The sequence below is a fragment of the Apostichopus japonicus genome, chromosome 5 (genome assembly GCF_037975245.1).
Source record: "Apostichopus japonicus isolate 1M-3 chromosome 5, ASM3797524v1, whole genome shotgun sequence".
Taxonomy (NCBI): domain Eukaryota; kingdom Metazoa; phylum Echinodermata; class Holothuroidea; order Aspidochirotida; family Stichopodidae; genus Apostichopus; species Apostichopus japonicus.
Genome location: NC_092565.1, coordinates 15,915,342 through 15,936,392, shown reverse-complemented (window position 1 = coordinate 15,936,392; position 21,051 = coordinate 15,915,342). Strand labels below are relative to the sequence as shown.

At 36.3% G+C, this 21,051-nt stretch overlaps 1 protein-coding gene across 1 annotated transcript in view; it reads right to left on the bottom strand.

Moving 5' to 3' along the window:
* Window positions 1-950: 950 nt before the first annotated feature.
* Window positions 951-21,051, bottom strand: part of LOC139967834 (exportin-7-like) — a 35,449-nt gene continuing 15,348 nt past the window's right edge. The window contains exons 14-28 of the mRNA XM_071971956.1: window positions 20,540-20,672; window positions 19,737-19,842; window positions 16,223-16,358; window positions 15,779-15,852; window positions 14,504-14,648; window positions 13,445-13,672; window positions 12,899-12,987; window positions 11,988-12,178; window positions 11,082-11,136; window positions 10,312-10,471; window positions 9,781-9,919; window positions 8,873-9,012; window positions 8,189-8,287; window positions 7,820-7,947; window positions 951-6,164 (exon numbers count right to left, since the gene is read on the bottom strand). Coding sequence (XP_071828057.1) covers window positions 6,050-6,164; window positions 7,820-7,947; window positions 8,189-8,287; window positions 8,873-9,012; window positions 9,781-9,919; window positions 10,312-10,471; window positions 11,082-11,136; window positions 11,988-12,178; window positions 12,899-12,987; window positions 13,445-13,672; window positions 14,504-14,648; window positions 15,779-15,852; window positions 16,223-16,358; window positions 19,737-19,842; window positions 20,540-20,672 — 1,938 coding nt within the window. The 3' untranslated portion in view covers window positions 951-6,049. The remainder of the gene's footprint in view (window positions 6,165-7,819; window positions 7,948-8,188; window positions 8,288-8,872; window positions 9,013-9,780; window positions 9,920-10,311; window positions 10,472-11,081; window positions 11,137-11,987; window positions 12,179-12,898; window positions 12,988-13,444; window positions 13,673-14,503; window positions 14,649-15,778; window positions 15,853-16,222; window positions 16,359-19,736; window positions 19,843-20,539; window positions 20,673-21,051) is intronic.

Genomic DNA, 21,051 nt, shown 5'->3' with positions numbered 1-21,051 from the left:
AGCGAGGATTGGAAGGAAATCGAGGGCGCTAAAACAAAACAATCTAAAGCCAGAGCGTGCAGTATAAGTACTGTGTTATCATACGCCTTAAAAGCCCCATTGACTTACAAACTAAATCAAAAACGCAATGTGGTCTTGAAGTCTAGAAAGTTCTCACTAGATAAACTCTACCTATCACCGGATAGCTGACAAGTTGGCCTTTCGTAACACCATTAATTTTCCGTATAATGACCGTGTAGACCGAGCCAGAAGTGTTCGTCACTTGTAAACAAACCTCTTCACTCAGTAGTAAACAATTTCGTACGCTGCTCCTGGTAGGCCTAAAGGGGTCTTAAATTGCCTCAATTTTTATTTTTATTATTGTCATCTATAATGAGGGTAGTTCTGCTCAGTGCAGAAGCACTGCTTTCCGGAGGAGCCCTCAATAAAAAATACATGTACAATATTATGCAGAAGAAAACGGTACACATCCAAAAGCACAAAAAGGACAGCAAAATGATAGACAAACAAATCTCAGACGTCTAAACAAAAAATATAAGTTTTCAATTGGGTAAATTTTAGACCCCTTTAGGCCCCTCAGGAGCAGCGTGGGGTGGGGGTAATGGGGGAAGGGTCGGATCCCTCCACCTGGAAAATCGAAGAATTTTCTTAAAATGCTATTCCTTAAGGAGACTTGGCCACCCTAAATCTTTCAAGTATATATTACAGCGCTGCGACACGAAAACTGTTTTGCTTTGCTGAATCACTATCACAGCACATTGAATATATGAAAAGTGAAATTTTCACAACTGAATACCCAGGACCCCCACCAAGGCTTAGAGCACATTTTAAGGAGAAATTTATACATTAAAAAATACGGTTAAATTTGGGACATTTAATTGTTTCACTGTAAACCAGTTAGCTATTTGAAAAATCAATAATATAAAATCCAAACACAACACAAAGCTGAATTATCGTTTTCTTCCTCAATTGTACAATCTTTAATTATTCATAGCATCTTTTGTGGTAAAATATACAGAAAGGAAGAGGAAATTTAGCCACAAAAAAAAACATAGGCCTACATAGGTGAACCAACATGACATACTGTCAACGAAAATGGCTTTTGAAACCCAAGGCACACAATTCAGATCCTTTTAGGTTATATGACAAACACAGCGCCTTAAAGCGCGTTGTTACATAAAAAAATAATGATATTAAAGAAGTCAATGTAATTATTGTTGGCTGATAGTTGTGTGATGATACAGAGCAATAGGAACTGTGCTTTATGTTTAATTGACCAAATAAACGGGACATACTGGAATAACATTACTGCCATTGATGATGTTGTGGATGTCATCCTACTAAATCCTTAACAATATGAATAAAGGCATAGCCCAAGTCTACTCTTCTCTCTGTCCAAGCCCCTCAACCCAACCCAACCCCTCCCTAAAGGGACAAGGAATGAGTCCAGCTGAACTGCTGATTAAGCACTCTATTTCAGTACAAATGTTTATTAGCTAGCAGAAGTCTGGCTAAAGAAGAGAAAGTGCAATGGAATTGGGCCTTCCACACAGAGAGAAAATTACAGCTAAACTGGCATTATTAAATAAGTGTAAAAAATAGGCAGTTTCCAAGATTGATCAATTCTGCGCAAATACTAAGTCATTCTCAAGGTGAGATTCTCTCTCTCTCCTGAGTAGTCTCAGATCCATTATTTCCCTAACAGAGACCACACCTGACTTACCATCAGTGCAAGATACACATTGTAAATTTACAAACATAGTTATAACAAGGACTGGAACATCATTCAGAACTACTTTAATAAAAGTCATCAGAAAAACCACTTATATGCCAGAATGTAAAATAATGGACACTCCCATTCTAAATTCCCAACTAACATTTTACCACCACCCTCAGAGATGTTTTCCCTCCCTTGGACAATTAATTATCCATGTGACCCATCCTCTTTGTCTCTACATAAACTGAAGAGGCAGAACCTTCAGGAGAGTACCATGATGCTACATTCCAGGGGGAGGGGGAGGAGAGGAACACTGATGGTTTTAACTTCCCCACTCGTGTCTTTCACACGCCAGCCATTCCCCGCCCCTGTAGTTTTTCTTATAATCTAAAACTGCAAATCTATGTATTTATAGTATGCTGTACTGTGGCTTCTCAATTAAACATATCAACCAGTCAATAAAACAGTAGCAAGGTCTCTGCAACCACGAACCAACAACAAAGTAGTTTTCATGTATAAAAGACATCTGTGTCAAACATATGTATAACCTGATGTAGGTCTCATTACAAAACAGCAACTGATATTTTTTATGACAGGTATTAAATAAGAAAAATACTAAAGTATGACTCTTGGCAAAACTTTATAGCTATTTAGCAAAGACTGCATGCAGATGTTAATGACAAGGTAATTTGTCAGAATGTTGAACAATAGGGATTGGTCATGATTTTACTTTGATTATTTAATATATATAAAACGTTAACAATCACTGAATTGGTGGCGGCTGTTTTTCAGGCGTTCTTGTAACAGAGAAATGTTAACAAACTTTGGCTATTTCATTCCTACTATTTATGCACTAGGAAAAACAACTTCTATACAGCTGCTTACTTTCAATCGTTTCCTTTGGGGTTTTTTCAAACTTTTAACAGGCGATTTTGTTGTTCATCTTTCCATGGGCTGTAATTTTGATGAACTGATACTGCAAGCTAAGCTCTAAGCTGCCACAGATGAATATGGATCATATCCAATGATAGAGATACCAACGTAACACAGTGTAAGTGTGTCGGTTGATGCATTCTATGCAAGTAAGTGTATATGTATGATATTTTATATCTTATTATTATCAAGGTTAAGCATAAAATATTTCAATAAAGAGTAGCTAACCTTTAAAAATCTTTCCAAATTATATCGTTCAAAACTTCTTGCGTATTGTAACACAACAAGAATGCCACAAAGTTGTAGACCCAATAACTACTCTTCCCCTGTCTCCCCCCCCCCCCACTCCCCCTACTGGTGGAGGTTTCCAAGAAAAAACTAACCTTGAGACTGGTGCACCAAGATTTTACAACATATTCTAAAGTCAAAATAAAATCATTTTAACATGAATATCCACAAGGACATCTGCTTCACCTGTGTTATATATGGAGATACCCCTGCGACACAAATACCGTCAGTCTCACAATAACACTGTGAAATGATCTGTAACAGTAAGAATCACAGCACACTGAAGCAGTGATGATGAACAACAGACTTGATAATATGGAATGTTAAAGTTAAGACATTACGAGCAATCTTTCTATTTACGAAACGAACATAAAACCTAAACTATTTTGTGTGTTGACCCTATGAATATTCATGTTTTCTTTGTTGTGGTAATTGTAACTACTCCTGAGTTGTTCACACTTAAAAAGACACTCCCACTTAACATCCTGGGAGGAGGATGATGCTATTTATATGAAACTAATCAGTATTCTACAATTTTCATGCTTCAGAATAAATTCCTAGAACAGAACAACGCTTACAGCTAGGTTTGGGTATAATTTGTTGGTGAATTAAAACTGTGTCCATTGAAGGCAGTGATCTTGTAGAAACATAATATTATTAAAGAGTGGGAAGATATAGTTTTAATAAAGTACAAAGTCCATTTCTTTTCCTGACAGAAAATCCACTTTCACTTTACAAAATATAACTCACTTCAGGATATTATATTTAATTCTCACATTATTATACTTTGGCAAGACAGTTTACTTAAAGGACTGTAGGCACAAATTTCATTCCACTCTTGACCATGTAAGGCCACAGCTAGAAGTCAAAAACTATATTTCTATAACCATTTTCATCTTCTTTATTAATTTTAAGAAATCAAGCATTTCAGCACCAGAGTGGTTGGACTAGTTAGTCGCACACACAGGCCATTATGTCAGCTCATCAGAATAGACCTGTACTAAACTCAACAGCAAAACTGACAACTTGAATGGCCTGAAAAATGCATCAAAGATTTGTCAAGTACAAATGGTGTTCAACGCTATCCATGGCTAGTCTGTTGTTAATATTATTCTTAAAGCACATTTCTCTGTTGAGTTATAAGAAATTTGTAAAAGAATCAATAGCCATCAAGGACTGGACTTAGGAGCTGACATCATTCACTTAGCCTTTAAAGGAACAGGCCAGTTTTTGTAAAGGGGAATATCTAGAAAACTGGATAAAACTAATTCCCTCTCAGACTGTTCTGTAAGTCATCCTTTGAAACGACTAACCGAGTTTCCATCTGCAATAGGCAAGATATGAGGAGATATTAATGTCATCACTGGTTTCATCCAACCGGCGCGGTTGGCTATCGTTCATACGCCGGTGTGGTTATTGCATGGACTGTCATTTTACCACGTAATGTGCAGAGCTGACATTCAGTATTCATCTTAACATCTGTCATGTACAAATTCTGCTTTGGTTTGGTTGACTCCGATCATGCTGAGAGCAAGATTTGGCAAGTATGGTTGCAATCCTGAGTTAGAATCTTTTTGGATTAACTATTCAGTAACAGAAAAAAAAAAAGTACAATTTTAAGGTGTTTGAGAAACCATTATTTGCTTAAGAAGGACAAGTGTATCGGGACTTGAAATAGAGGATGCCTAACGGAATACAATTCTGCAGAAAACTTCACAAGCTTTGTACAAGTACCAGGCACTGAAACAAGTTCAACTCCTGAGGCATTATGAGTTAGCGAAATTTAATGTCCTTCTTATGACAATTCAAGCTGTAGCTCTTTTGACAAAATTTGTATACGTTGTTTATGTAGACTTTTCAGCTGTTTATTGACTTTCTCAGTCCTATTATTTCTACTTTAATGTGGAACGAATGAAAACATAAATATTGGAATGGAGAAATTTGACGACGTTTCTCATGAGTAATTTTTCATGACTCTTGACAGCTTTTCATTAGACTTTTATCAAAGTGCTTTCGGTTTTCTCAAAATACAGTTTTAAGACTTCTGCGATTTCAAAGGGCATAAATTAGGACTATCAAAATATTTTCAAAGTGACATGCACATATTACCCTGCATAGCTGTGGATTTCAAATTGTTATCGATGCATCAACTATTGGAGAAGGCCCTGAAGAAATACCTACCTTATTTGTTATGGTACATGTGACCATACTGACACAGAAATGTTACCGCTACGGCACCTCTTATTTGGCATTTCCCACGAAAGCTCACACCCGAGACAATTTACTGCTACCGTACCTATCCTAGGTGGCATGTCTTACGAGGACACACCCAACGGGAATGTTATGGCTAAGAATACTGTCTTATTTGGCATTGCTGTTGCTGCTAGTGTGTTCCACTACAACATACCCAAGAGAAATTATGGCTGAAAGGTCACCTATCTAATGCGGCATGATCCATGATGGCATACCAATAAGAAATGTTACTGCTAGGACTCCTAAACTGCATAACATGGTGTTCGCAGAAGACGTAGTTCCATTACTGCCTTGCCAAATATCCTGTCACTTTTACCCTGGCATATTTAAGTTTTATGGAAACAAAAATTAATTTGTGTCAGCTAAAGATCCTGTGATATATGTATTCAATCAGCTGAGGCTGGTGAGATCATATTTAGCCTGCTTGCAACTAAAGACACTGCATTTACAGAGAAAATGACCATTCTGAGGTCGAACCATGTCAAGGGAAGTTTATGCATACATTTGTGAATACAGCTGCTTTTAAATAACGACACAAACATTTATACAACCATTTCACACCTTCCCGTTACAGTCGATAACATAACTCTGGAATCATCACGGACAAGAAGGAAGGTGGGAAAAAAACAAATTGAAATAAAAAATTTCAGCTCTGTGTTGTAATCACTGTCAAAATGACTTTCTGCATAGAGCTTTGCCTAAGGGTTAAACCCTATCGGTACAAACGGGAAACAAGTAAACACAGTGCTCTCTTTACTCAATGTCTTTCTCTTGAACTGGCATACAAAAATTTGTGGTATCAAAAACATTCCTCTTCTGTGAAAAATATAACCTATGAAAAACTCTCGTCAAGTAGTACTAGCTCATCATGTCAAGTCCAACGGATGAGTTATCAGCATTTCTAGCTGTGTCGTTGGCGGTGCGTAATGAATCGTTGATGTCACGTCTGAATATGGATAGGTTCTGCGTAAATCTGAGGGGAAAAATGGAGAGAGGTCGGTGGTAACACTGAACATACTTTAAAGAAACAGCTTTTGTCTTAAGGTTTCAGAGAAGAGATAAATAATTAAGCTCAACACATACATCAAGTTAAAATGCATCCAAGTAAAAAATAAATGGTACGTAAGTCTTAAAACATTGTCCAATATTTATTTATGGCAGTCTTAAAACATTGTCCAATATTTATTTATGGCTTTCATTATGAAACCTGAAATGCAACTTATAACAAAATCAAAGGTCAATGGTTATAAAGGGCTTTTCCAAAGGACATTCTATTTCTAAACCATATTTTGAATCAACGTTATGACTGACTAAATTTCAACCGCATGTAGTAGGATTTAATTCACCTTTTATTAGCAGTTTTTGACAAACCTGAAATAAACCTTTTTTTAAAATATCGAATCAGATTCAAGTAGTAGTTGCTCTTGTAGTGAAAAAAAAAAATAAATTGGGTTTTAAGATGTTGTAGTTTCAAAAATTGCAATCTTATTATGACTAAGTACTCTTTCTGGATTCAAACCTTACACTTCTTGGCAACCTCAAGTTAGCCTTTTACTACAGATTAAGAGAATGTTGATGGTGTACTCTGAGTGTTGTCATTTATCGTGAAACAGCAATAGACCTTCTTGAGGTAGTTACAAAACCCAACCATAATCTTCAGCTTATTGGATGAATGTTGATCTTTGAGATGAACAACTCCTCCTCCAAAACAGCTAAGAAAAAAAATCTCGATCCGTTTGGGAGATATCCTGCTTAATAAAGTCGTGTCTGGGAGCTGCTGCAATTTTGTAAATCTGTGATGTCATAGTGGCCCACTTTTTAATTTTTCCATTTCATATTTTGAAGGTAGAATGTCCTCTTTCGGTCATGTTAAAAGCTTCACTATTTTTGGTTCAACATTTGCCAAATTCATATCCATTACAGACAAAAACCTGATAACTATAAGAACAACACTCAAAATGAAGTACATGTTGGCCAACAATACCATGTTTAGACTTGGTCAAGTCTTTAGCCACATGGGAAGGAGCATTAATAATATTTGCTTTTTATATAGCGCTTTATACCAACGATAGGTCTCAAAAGCGCTTTACAGACGTTATATTACCCCTGGTCAATGATAATGATAACCTGTCCCAGAGACAATCCCTCCAGTCGGCAGCAGTTATATACTGCGCCCAATGACAAGTTACCTCACAGGTACCCATTTAACCCCTGGGTGGAGAGAGGCAATTGAGATAAAGCATCTTGTCCAAGGACACAACGTAATGAACTAGGCAGGAATGGAACCAGCAATCCTTGGATCACGAGTCCGATGCCTTAGCCAATTGGCCACCTCGCTCTCAAACCTGTGGTTTCTCCCGCATGGAATAATACATTTTTCTTAGCTGGTTGGGAGAGTTGTTCATGGCAGTTATGTCTCCTTTAAGATCTGAGACATGGCTAACAATGTATTATATATGTGTGTATGTGTATTATAGGAGATGTTTGCATCACAGTTACGACCGACCAACATGACTCTCTCCCTCTCTCCGTCTTTTTATCTTACAGTGGAATAAATTATCAATGGAAGTTCTTGTCAGTACTGTTCTCCTTTTCCCACATTTCAATTCCTTCCAGATCACAACTCACTTGTCTCTGTTCTTTGTTCTGAGATTTCTTTCGATTCCCTCCATGAGATTCTTGAAACATTGCAACATGTCCGTTTGCTTCTCGGGTGATTGACCTGAGACTACACTTTGTTGAAACTCTGTGAAGTACTGATGTAGATAACACAAAAAAGAAAAAGAGAAAAAAAAGGAAAATGAAACGAGAAGAAATATCCCTCATAAATGGTATACAAATACAAACAACATCTTAGTGTTAATTAAACTTTCTACCAACTCTTATGTTGAAGGTTTGACTTCACACAGGAGAGGAGAGGGGAAGTGAGGGGAGAGGAGGGGAGAGGAAGGGAAAGGAGGGGAGAGGGAAGAGGAGAGAGGAGAGAATGAAACTTACCTCCTCATTAAGTAAGATGAGGCCAAGTAACGGTCTTGACATGGACCACTGGTTCCGACACTCCTCAAACATTATAATATTCAGTACCGTTGACAACATCTTAGAGGGAACAAGAGGAGGCTTAAAAGAGTCAAGCATTACAAGCAATTCTATCATTACTTCATCAAGACTGAACAAAAGTACAAACTAAATGATCTACCCTCTCTCCCAAACCCTCCCCAACAAGAACAAAATGAGAGATACATGTCAATGATTACTAATATGTTGGATATAGAAGGTAAGTAAGTGGGATCAACCAAAAAAGATTGGTTATTTATTCCTTTCCATCAAAGTCACAGGGCCCTGAACTACCTTTACTCACACCCTCTTAAACATTGACAGAAAATACACAGGTAAACATGTTCGACTGCACTGTCACAAAAGTTATTGTGAAAACGATGAAAACAAATGCCAGTCTACATGCGTGTACAATGTTTGGTCACATGAACCCAAAATTTTTACATTTTTACTCCAAAATACATAAAACTATTAAACCCCAATTGTGTTTATCATAATGTCTACCTAATTTACAAAGTATATTGGAGAATGTTTCTAAGTTTCATAATAATGACAAAGATTTTCTTTTTTTTACGATAGCATCACATTTACTTAGCGATCAATACAAAATAAGCATGATTTACTCACTTGCTGTAAAATCTCTCTTGGAATGTCCATAATTTTAGGAAACTGATCGTTCTTGTTTTTGCCAGTTTTGTGCAACTGCTTGAAAAGGTAAGTGACAATGTGGTCCAGAGTTGCACAACAGCCTGTGCAAACCATGGTATCTGTATTGCATAAATTAAATAAATTATGTGAACATGACCAACCATGGTATTTGTATTGAATGAAATTACAAACCATCGTATCTGTATTCAATAAATTAAGTGAACATTACAAACCATGGTATCTGTATTGAATAAATTACAAACCATGGTATTTGTATTGAATAAATTAAATATAGATTACAAAACATGGTATCTGTGTTGAATACATTACAAACCATCATATCTGTATTCAATAAATTAATTGAACATAACCAACCATGGTATTTGTATTAAATAAATTACAAACCATGGTATCTGTATTAAATAAATTACAAACTGTGGTATCTGTATTGAATAAATTACAAACCATGATATTTGTATTGAATAAATTAAATATAGATTACAAACCATGGTATCTGTATTGAATAAATTACAAACCGTGGTATCTGTATTGAATATATTACAAACCATGGTATCTGTATTGAATAAATTAACTTAAGATTGACTATTAACTCTGCCTCTCTCTGTCTGGTGATGTGAGAGTCCTGTATATGATAGTGAGGAACAATCTACTAGGGATCACAACTTCAAAGGTCCAAAGATACCCTGGATCTAGCTCATGAAATTAAAAACATTATTAACACTCCCAACAGACCAGAGGCCTGGCTTACATATAGCAGTCTTGCAAAAGGGAAAGGAAAGTACCCACCCTCCAAATTCTCTGCCACCCTCTCATTCCCTGCCCCATCAAAAACTCTGCACCCTATGTCTTTAACTGATCTGTCTTACCTAAAGCTGTAAGTCCTTCTGAAATTGAGGATAAAATGTGCAAGAACAGTTGAGCTTCCAGTGTAGCAATGAAATTCATGTGGTCCTGTGCCAAGCATTCCACCAAGCCATAATAAGACTGACTTAATTTGGGAAAGTCCTGTAATAAAGAACAGGCACAAAATGAAAACAACAAAAAATCATGTGTGGAACAAAACAAGGCCCTTTACAAAAGTAGCAGTTCAAGAAGTCTTCTTGTTAACTCCTAAACTTAGCACTTTGATTGAATGAGAAAATGGTTCCTAGTCATAAACCGACCAGAAATATAATTCACTGAAATTTTGTTCCAAATGGTCTAGAAAATTTGTACTTAAATTTTTTTTTTTAAATTAAGGCATGCCAGTGATTAACACATATGTAAGTTCTACTGCCAAAAATATGAAACAAGTTTTAAGAGAATATTTCTGGATAAAGCAGAAACTTATATAAAATGGTAAAAATTCTGTTCTTTCATTCATCATTTTTGGAAAAGTTGGAATAAAATTGACTCACCAGAAGGTCTTTTAAAGGTACTGATAATAAGAGTTTGATAAACATCTGCAGTGCTTCATCCAAAGCGTTGTCGCCATAGAGACGGAAGACACCAAAGTTGACATAGCTACCAGAGAGGGCAGCCTTTAACATTGCAAAGCACACTGATATACCTTTCAATGTACGATACATCAGTCAAGGAAAGAGAATGACCGAGACTGTGAATGTTTACATTTGTTGAAAAGCCAGTAGAAACCAACGGACTTCAGATAACAGGAAAACTAATTTGTGCAGTAATATTACAAACTTATGATCATCCTTTAAAGGTATAGGAGATTTGAAATTAGAAAGTACCAATTTGAGATTTTATCTTCTCTTTTATACCAAATGTTTGCTTATCAGATTTAATTTATATTGATTTACTACGTGGTGATATGAAGGACTCAATCAATGCTAAACATCAGATTTCATTTCATCACTTTAAACTATCTATCGTGAGCCATTCAGCCTTCAAGCAGATTAACTCAGGTGGTAAAAAGTAGGTCCTCTAGTTTCTCTTCCAAGAGTTCACAAGATGTTGAATGTTCATAGATTTCACAACATGTAGAATATATTCTGTTCCATTACTGCTACTAAAGTGACACATGTATTTGTGCTCCGGTTTACTTCTGTCCAAGGACTCAGTAAAGTCACTCTAACAGCTGCTTTGGTGTGCTTTGTAACAGCTTTAACATAATCCTTACAATTATTAATTTAATGCATATTTATATAAAACGAACTGTAAAGGATATTTCATTGCATAAATCTGATCTTTTGGAATGTCACCCATAGCTAAAGTTCTTGAACCTGCAAAGACAAGAAGAAATACAGAAGATTGGACAAAGACCCACTGAGCAGTAGTCTAGTCTTTGTGACTAGTCTTGGTTTGACTCAAAATGGCACATTGAAATTGATTAGCAAGGCAAAATAAAAATGTTACAACAAATCAACATTGTTTGACGATCATCGGTTTTATATGGTCAATAGATTACCTGCTGCTTATATATATATATATATATATATATATATATATATATATATATATATATATATCATCACACATCAGCTTAATTTGACTACAGACACACAAAGTGATTACCAAATAGAGAATCCATCACTTGTAGGTTTGGAAACATGTTTCATGTTTGCTAATAGTAGTTGTACCAGAGGTCATTGTCTTAAACTCCAATAGTCACAAAGTAGGATTAATATTCGACATAACTTTTTTTCTAATAAGGTTGTGAATGAGTGGAAGGGTTTGCCTGAGAAAGTTGTACTTGCAAGTAGTATCAATGGGTTTAAGAATGCTTTGGACAAGCACTTTAAGCATTGTAATCGGGTCTGAGTGTTTTTGTCTTCAGTTTTTTTTTCTCTCCTATAGGGTCCTTGATGGGGACTTGAGTGTCCCTTTTGATCGTTTTTTCTACTAAACTTAACTAAGCTAAAACTTTTGGAAACAATTCTGACTCAGACAACACAATGTTGGCCAACACCTGACTGAGAAAATTATCATGCGCCTGAAGTTACTGGTTTAAATTGTACTATAGGGAATCTAAAGCAAATAATAACAAACAGAAAGAAACATTGACTCATGTTCTTGTACTTTGTACAAATTTTGGCGTTAATTGTAAACAAGGGAAGACAAGATGTGAACTTACCATATGCTGCAATCATTTTACTGGTTTCTCTGAAGAGTAAGATGCCATTGGGCGATGAAACATCAAATTGCAACCTCTGAGATCTATTCTGGACCAGTTCAGCCATGAGTTTTAGTACTGGGGTAGTCACCGCTGGGTCGTGATACCACAATTCTACCGCTCTTAATAAAATAGGCGTGTAAGAGGGGTAGCTGGGTGTAGTTGTGTTAAAGACACATAATCAATGCGCACTGAAGGTTACAAACTGTATAAAAACAGATTTATACTCTGCTAACCTTACAGAGCAAAACATGAGACTGTAAAATCTGGGACAGGCTGGTGTCATTCCATGGAGTAATCTTTACCATTGTAGATATTATCTACACCAGAAATCTATAAGGCACCTGGCAACATTACTGAATGGATGCCATGCCTACACCACAGGTATGTTCATACTAAAATGTCAGTAGTCTATTCTCCATAGTATCTCTATTAGGCACCTGGCACCATCAATGAATGGATGCCATGGCTACACCACAGAGATACACACACACATATATTTCAGTAGCCTATTCTCTACAGTATCTCTATTAGGCACCTGGCATCATCAATGAATGGATGCCATGGCTACACCACAGAGATACACACACTAATAAGTCAGTATTCTTTGGTTACCATGTCAAACGTAAGACCCTGAGGCAGCTGCATAGGACACAGTCTATTGTGCTCCACAGTTTCACATAATATGCATTGCAGATCTTCAGAGATAGTCCCTTTTGCTTGATATGGAATCATCTCAGCTGAGCAGGAGTTTGCAGCTACTGCAGCATGTCTTTTTGGACACTGTGTTTTAGTATCTCCTATTAGGCACTTGACACTACAATGCATGTATAGACAACACATAGATATATATATTGATAGAGTAAGGATACATCCACTCAAATAACATCATATAGCTGACTTTAGTGTTGAAAGCAAAGGTGATCCCTCGTAAGTCTCTTGCTAAACCAATAAGAGTTCTCTGTTTAAAAGGTAATAAGAAATGAAAAAAATTTCCATCAACATTTCTTCTATGGTTTCAATGATTTTAATAAGGAACAAAGTGTAAAGCTAAACTGCTAGAAGAAATTGAATTAGTGCCTGATTAGCACATGAGTTACTTTTCCTGTTGCATAACTAATTACTGCAGCTGAAGAAAATGCATTGTTTCAAGTTCAAGTTTCAAGTTTATTAAAATCCAGTATAAATACAGTGTCGATATTAAACTTAATACTGCATAAGTCACGACAAACTTTAGTTTTCATCAGGTTACTAGTACTGCACGACGTCAAATTACATCAGATACAAATGTCTAGTAAAACATGCCAAGCTGCTTATCCAACATAAGTGAGAATCCCCCCTTCCTCCCCCTCCCCCTTCCCCAAGCAACTGATGTACAACTCTACAAAACAGGGAATATCAACAAAGAGGTTTCATACTTTGGTCTCGGTTTCATTCCACGGGCCGCCTTTGTCTGCATTAGCCAGCTGACTCCCGACATATTCAAATGCGGTTGTCAAGGGAACCATGAATGTGTCGAATCTCTCTTCGTCCTCCCCCAGATCGACCATGAGAAGACGCCCCAGGGCGGTGTAGAAGGTTGTACGACACCTCATGTCATACACCGACAGGGTCCCGTTGACACCAAGGAATGGGAAATGAGAACTCTGCATGGGACAAAATAGGTTCAAAACGATTAACGTGAACCAAATTTTATAAACATTAGTAAATAGCAGTAATGATTTCAAACCAGTATTTTGGCATACGGATTCATTCTTCTTAGGAATAGTAACAAATTTTCACCATTTTTTTTTACACTCAAACACATCAAGATGGAAGGGAACATCACCAATTGATGAAATTAGGGAAGAATTCACATGCAGTTTTTTTCTCACTTTCATTGATTCGAATGAAAATGTAACTGAAAATGGTGAATGATGTTAGTGATTTTTTACGAATTTCCGGACCGGGTAGTAACGCCTTGGATCTAATAGTATTTTGTTCGGTCGGTTCCCAGGTACCAGTTCCCATTACTATTTTAAGCCACTGCACTGGGACCATTCATGTTGTCTCAAATCTTTCTTTAAAATATGAAGTCAAAAAACTGTATCCCAAGTTTGGATACAATCTGATATAAGGTTGTGGAACTATTGCCCTCCCAAATATTGGACCATTAAATTTTATGCCTAAATGATAAAAAAAAATGCAGATACAGTTTTTAACATTATAAAATACTGGCAGTGATTTCAGTAACAATTTCATCATGAAAATATGAAATATGGAAACTCACAGAAGGGAAATGAACACATTTTAACATCAAGTAACACTATGACATCATTTATCCACAAAATTGCAGCTCCCTGGTATGACAGTCCTGGCTAGGACATCGCCTATACAGCAGACAATATGTCATAGGAAGTTTGTCAAACATCGCTACCATATTAGATAAAGACGATAGTATTGTGTGCCTTTCCTTTTACACTCCTATTTTCACTTACAGTATGATTAGCCAACACAAACTGCACAGCTTCTAGTTTGACCAGCTTCCTGACACTGCTGTAACCAACGGATAGGTCGCTGAGAAGTTGAAGAGTTTTAGAGATGATTGGTTCACTTTGACCCCAGTATTTCAAATTTGTGATTCTGAAGATGAGAAGAAGAAAAAAGAATTACAAGATACAAAACAACAAAAAGCATCAAATAGTAGCCATTAAGTTTACTAATATTAATTACTTAACGACAGAAATCTTCCACTGAATCTGCCAAGTTATTGTCCATGCTACTATTAAAGCCATAAAGATATAATAATGATAATAATCATAATAAATTACATTTATATAGCGCTTAATACAGCGTTTCAAAGCACTTCACAAAGTAGGAAAGAGACAAAAGAAACCGAGGAAAAAAGAAACTTAGGAATCAACAGAAATGTTTTAAGTTTCTGTTGAGTCAAGAACGTGAAATGGGAGTTCGTTCCAAAGAGAAGGCGCAGCGACAGAAAAGGCATGATCGCCACAACGAGTGCGGGTATGTGGACCAGGAGTTAATTGCAAAAGCGCATGATAGGAAGAGCAAGGGGAACTGTAGTTGACCGAATTTATTGTATTAGAACACTTCACTTTCTATGATTACAAAAATCAGTTTGTATTTGAATGAACAGTTGCTTGGACTTGCATGTGATTTAAACAATAATATATCAGAAGGGTCTGCAAAGATAACAAATGGATCAGAATATGTAAAAGAAAGAAAGAGAAAAAACTGATAAACTGCTTTCTAACTAATATTTGTTCGACATTACAGTTAACTTGTCCCTGACAACCGCCTTCATAATTTGTTTACCTCTTTATTCCCTTCATTCCGCCTCTGAAGAAGATGCTACTACAATAGATATCTAAGGCCTCTATAAAGTTATGTAGGGGACTGTTAAATTACTCTTTATGATTAACCATCTTGGAGTACTGAATTAACACTAGGAGTGTGCCCTTTTAGTGCAATTGGTCAACTGCAGATATCTGAATCAATATTTAGGGGCGGTGTTCAAATTTTGTGCATACTAGTGACCAAAAGCAAAATAGTACATTTATTAGAAGAATAATCTAGGGGTATAAACAAAAATTTGACTTATTAAAATGGAAAAATGGAAGGACTGGTTCATGTTTCTAAGATGGCCCTGCTGCAAACTACAATCGCTACAAATTGCTTTTGTCTGAACACAAGTAAACGTTAATTGAAGTAAAAGCTTGGTTAAATTTTCAACTTTTATTGCTACTCACATTTTACCAATGAAGACACTAAGGACCATTGATTCATCTTGCAGCCCCAATACTTGTGATAACGTTCTATATAACTGAAAGGAAAAACACAAAACTATCAAAGTTATGAATTGAGCTGCCTAAAGATCAAATATTGCAGAAAACAGACAAAAATCTTCTACATTACACACCCTACAGTTTTCCTTAAATGCGCTTGCATGAATTTTCACACAATAAATACATTCATATAATTTAATTAACCAGAACGTTCATCCTAATCCGAGGCTTCTTTGGCCATAATTAATCAATTAATCACTCATTGATTGAATTACCTTATTATGTCACCTGATCAAAACTTAATGGGTGCATGTTTCGTTAATTAAACAGCATTAGCTACACAACTGTGAGCTTTGTATCTTCCAATTGATCAACTTTTCCAGCAAAAAATTGGAGGAGCCAACTTACCTTAGAGGACTTCTGAACTTGATTGCCGAGGTAAATTTTTGAAAATTGTTCAAAGAAGCTTAACATGGCAAGGTCCAGCTTTTCAGAACCTCCAGTTGACAATTTAGCATCTGTTATGTTCATGAGTTGAAGGACTCTGAGGAAAAAAACACAAGAAAAACATGAATCATGAAGCAAAAATACCTTCTAACAATTGGTCAGAGGCAACACTATTCAACTAAAATGTCTTGTTAATATTGTTTTGTCTGAATCTGAATAATTCTTTCTTAGTCAACTTTGTAAATAACAATAATGCTTGTTACTAGGGAACAGTTTACATGTTATAGATGCTATATATCTAGTAGAATGCCCTGTAAAAAGAGATCAGGCTTTAATATTTACTTATTAATATCTAAACTTGCAGGTATATCAGTGAGAAAAGAATGTTAACACTGATTTCTTTTTTGATGTTAAGAACATTTAGAACTGTTCTGAAGGGGGAATCTACTCTACGGATGATTTAACATACAAACACCAGAAGCTTAAATTGTCTGAAAATATTAACACAATCCACTTCTCTGCAGCCCATGTCAGTTGCTCAAAAACACCACCTCTTAAACAAGAGCATCAATGATGCAGTATCTCAATACTGGAAGTTTTAATTTTGATTCCTAATTTCAAATCTTTGCTCTGTCTCTACAATTATCAATATCAATCATGGTACAACAAATATATAACTTGCATTTTTGCTACTTTGCCACGAATAGTCTCTGCAGGTTACACTTTATCCTGCTAGTCTTGCCTTTAGCGCTCATTGCCTGTTAGTCGAAAGAACGACGTTGCAAGGTTTAGTAATGTCATAGAATATTTAAGAACTTGTTTTTTATGTGGTATCCTTCATCTTAGGTCAGTCTCTGTTGGACTTTTTGGTCATATAGTGTAGTCAATGACAACAGCCAAATTAGAAGAGGCGAACAACTCGACCATATTCTTGATGCCTGCCTTGAGAGCTAGGCCTATTGACCTACTGTATGATACTGTAGACTGTAGTGGTGACTACCATCAAAACTGTGTCCACTTCTAGATATCAAAACAACCCACGTTTTTCCATCTCAATTTTTCGGACATGAAGATTTCATGGATTTATGACTTGGAAAAAATAATGTAAAAGAAGATTACAAGTTTTTATATGCAAGTGATGGGTGGCCTCCTCTTCCCCTAATCACCACCTCAGTTCCTCTCCATTTTGTTATTTTATTTTAATTCTTTGTACATTTGATGTCAAACATTACAGGTTCAAAAGAAAGCTAAACATACTTCTTATAACCTTATACATCTTATAAATAAAACATAACCTTATACAATTTTTATAGTCTTATCAAAGTTGTGATGCTATGGCCGGCTCCTCTTTTATACGTACCCATCAAACAAACTTACCCTGGTCCTTCCTAGGAAAAGCTGTCTGAACACCAGTACAATGCTAATGTGGCTATCACTGAAAGCCTAATAGGCCTAGGCCTATATATATATATATTTTTTTTTTAAATGCACTAGGCCTACAGTAAGTAGCCTTCAGAAATACAAGAATGTGTATACGTAATTATACAAAATACATGAAGGGCAATCAAACAAACTTATCATGGCCCTTGCTCTGAAAAGCTACCTGAACACCAGTACTATCCTTAAATGGATGTTACAAAAACGAAGGTCCTGAGTGCAGCCCAAAAAAAAAACGGAAAAATATTCGGAGACCCCAGGTGAATGCCGTCCTAACACATCCTACTCCTAGCTCTGACTACTTACACACTATCGTTACTGTATGTTAGGCTAGCTTAGAAGTATTAGCGCTAACACATCCTACCCCTAGTTCTTACTACTTACACACTATCGTTATGTTAGGCTAGCTCAAAGTTACGAATACGTCGCAGCGAACTACGGAATAAAAAACAGTCTCACATTCGAATGCGATCACAAATATCGACTTTCATATGCGTATCCCGTAGATTTCCGCCGCTCACAAATATCAAAAGCGTTAATTCCAAAACTTATGTCGCGCACCAGCAGTTACGAAGATATTAATTAGCAGTCCAATCAACATGAATTAGGCAAAGTTTTTCAACGACAGAAATGAGCTATAGCGATTTGAAGTTCGCACGTACGCAACGATATTCACATGGCACAATGTTGTACAGTGCAATGCGATGATGCGAAACTGGAAATGGTATTTTGAGTGATCGATGAGTGAAAATTGAAGTTAGCTTGCTGCAACGGGCCAGGCATTTTTGCCGCGTTGTGTCTTTGATATTCGAACAATGTTGTGGAACTTCATTGGAATTAAAAAAAAAACGGATTTCCGTAAAAATACGGAAGACTTATTGGAATTAAAAAAAAACCGGATTTCCGTAAAAATCCGGGAGACTTACATCCCTGTAATATAAATTAAATGCACTACGTAGAATTCAGCAGTACAGAATGAAATAAGCATGCAATACACTAACACCTCGCGTACCTAACTACAGAACCGAAAATTGTTCGCGAGGGTAGCCATTTTCGTATATCTAACATGTAGCTGTTATGAGTCATAGCCAATCTGCTACAAAACAGACTTGGGGGCGGGGCTTAATCATCAAAAACGGACCTTTTTACTAAAAGTAGGGGCGGCAGCTCAGTGTTGTTTTAAGAAAGAAAAATCATTTAAACATCAAATAAAGCAAATAAAAGCCATTAAATGTCATATACATGTATAAAATTCTTATTAATACCTACCTGTAAACAACAAATGAAAGTTTAAAATTTTAATAAAATATATAATACATAGGACCCTATCTTAGACGATACCACTGTTGAAAGACAGTTCTATTCTATTCTCTTTCATAAAACATAAGTTTTGGAGCGTGTGCAAAACAGGTCTGCCAAAGTGTGTTTTCAGTCCAAATTGGCCCGATTTGGACATAAATCGGTGAAAAAGTCACAGAATGAGATACAATTCTGGAATAAAAAATAGTAACTTTTGTTGGTCTATATGATATATTCCTGCTCTGGAAATTCCAGAGAAAAAGAACTTTGTTTGAAGACGCTGAAAAATTTTTAAGAGAAGAGAAAGTCCCACTTACTATTACAATATCTCTATACATGTAATGTATTGAGATAAAAATTGGGTCTACCGATGGTCAACGATATAAATGAAACAGTTTTTGACATCGATTTCATTCAATAATAATCACTCCAAGCAATGTTCACCCTCGGTGGGGTTCCAAGGGGAAGGCCCCTGGTTGGGGGTGAAGAAGGCCGAAGGCCACTTAGAAAAATTTCAGCATTTAAGCACTTATTTCAGTGATATGAAAGCTGTGACACTGTTATTTTTATTATTTTTGTGACGATTTTTTGTAAATGATATTATTGTGATATTCTCAAGTGTTGGCAGGGACGGTGACTGCAAGTGGTTCTTTAACTTCCACTTTTTTTTTTAAAGTCACAAACTCTACCACAACATGACATGTGCAAAGAACCTATTTTCCTTGTGGCAGCCTCTCACCTGCAAACAAGTTCTCCATCAAGGCCGTCGTGCTCCTCAACACTTGTAAATGAGACCCTGCCACCGATAACAGCACCAATGATGTACACCAGCCACGTTAATCGACCTGCCGCCAATAGAAAAAATATCATATGGTATTCCACAAAAATTGCCCATTTTATGCACAATCTGAAGAAATCTGGCCTTCATATTTATGCTTACTTAAATTAAGCAGAGACAACAGGTCTCTGAAGAAAAGCAAAAATTGCCCCCAAACCAATAAAAAAGAGTATGTTTAAATAACAGCAACTGACCCACAAGGCACCAACAATAACAAGAAAAGGGAAAATGAAATGGGAGGGTTGCAGGATGGGAGGAGGTGGGCTTCAAGGGGAACTGCTAACCTCACTTGACAACTATCAAATCGGGATAGAACACAGGATGAAAGTCCAAGATGCTTCAAGTTTTTGCAAAGGCAAAATTTGCAATTATGGAAACATCTCATTTACCTTTAATCTATGCCATAAATTCACTGAGTAAAACCAGAGCTGGTGATGTGTAACAAGATGATTTATAAGATTCAACAGTTGCTCTCCTCTGGTAAGTGAAGTAAGCACATTTCATACAAATGTTTATCTGTCTAGATAACATTTATGGAATCATCACAATGGAATTCGGCAGTAAAATATAGTTAAAAATTAAGAACTAGCATATTGCATAAGAAAGAAAATAAAATTAAATAAAGTTGCAGTTTTGGCTAGGTTACAGTTTGAAATCACTGACAATGTTTGTGGTTGTTCTCTTATCAACAGTTTCAGCCCTACCTTCCTGCACAGCAAGATCCATTGCAGACGTGCTCGTCTGGGCAAGTTTTTGGTATTCCTGTGCTGCTGTGTCAAACAGCTGGATGAGTAATGCACAAGTCTTCTCGTATTCACATCGGCCGATCGTTGACAACTGGTGAGGAGAAAGGCAGAAAAACAGATAAATAAATATGTAGATAGATAAATAAATAAATAAATACACAGATACATAACTATCTTTTCAAATATCTTTTTAAATAAATAAATACACAGATACATAACTTTTTTTTTTTATCTTCTACCTCTCCTCTTCCCCTGTTGGTTTCTTTCTTTCTTCTCTCCATCCCTTGTCTACTAATCCCCTTACATCCATCTCTTTGTGTTCACCATGCTCATTAACCTGTCTGTATTCTGTGCGTGTTTTTGTCCCTTTTGTTACTGTTACTTGTCATTTGGCCTTTGAAGAAGATCCTGCTAGGATCGAAACGTCAGGCCAACTTACTTTTACACATTCTCTTACACAGGCTCTCTAG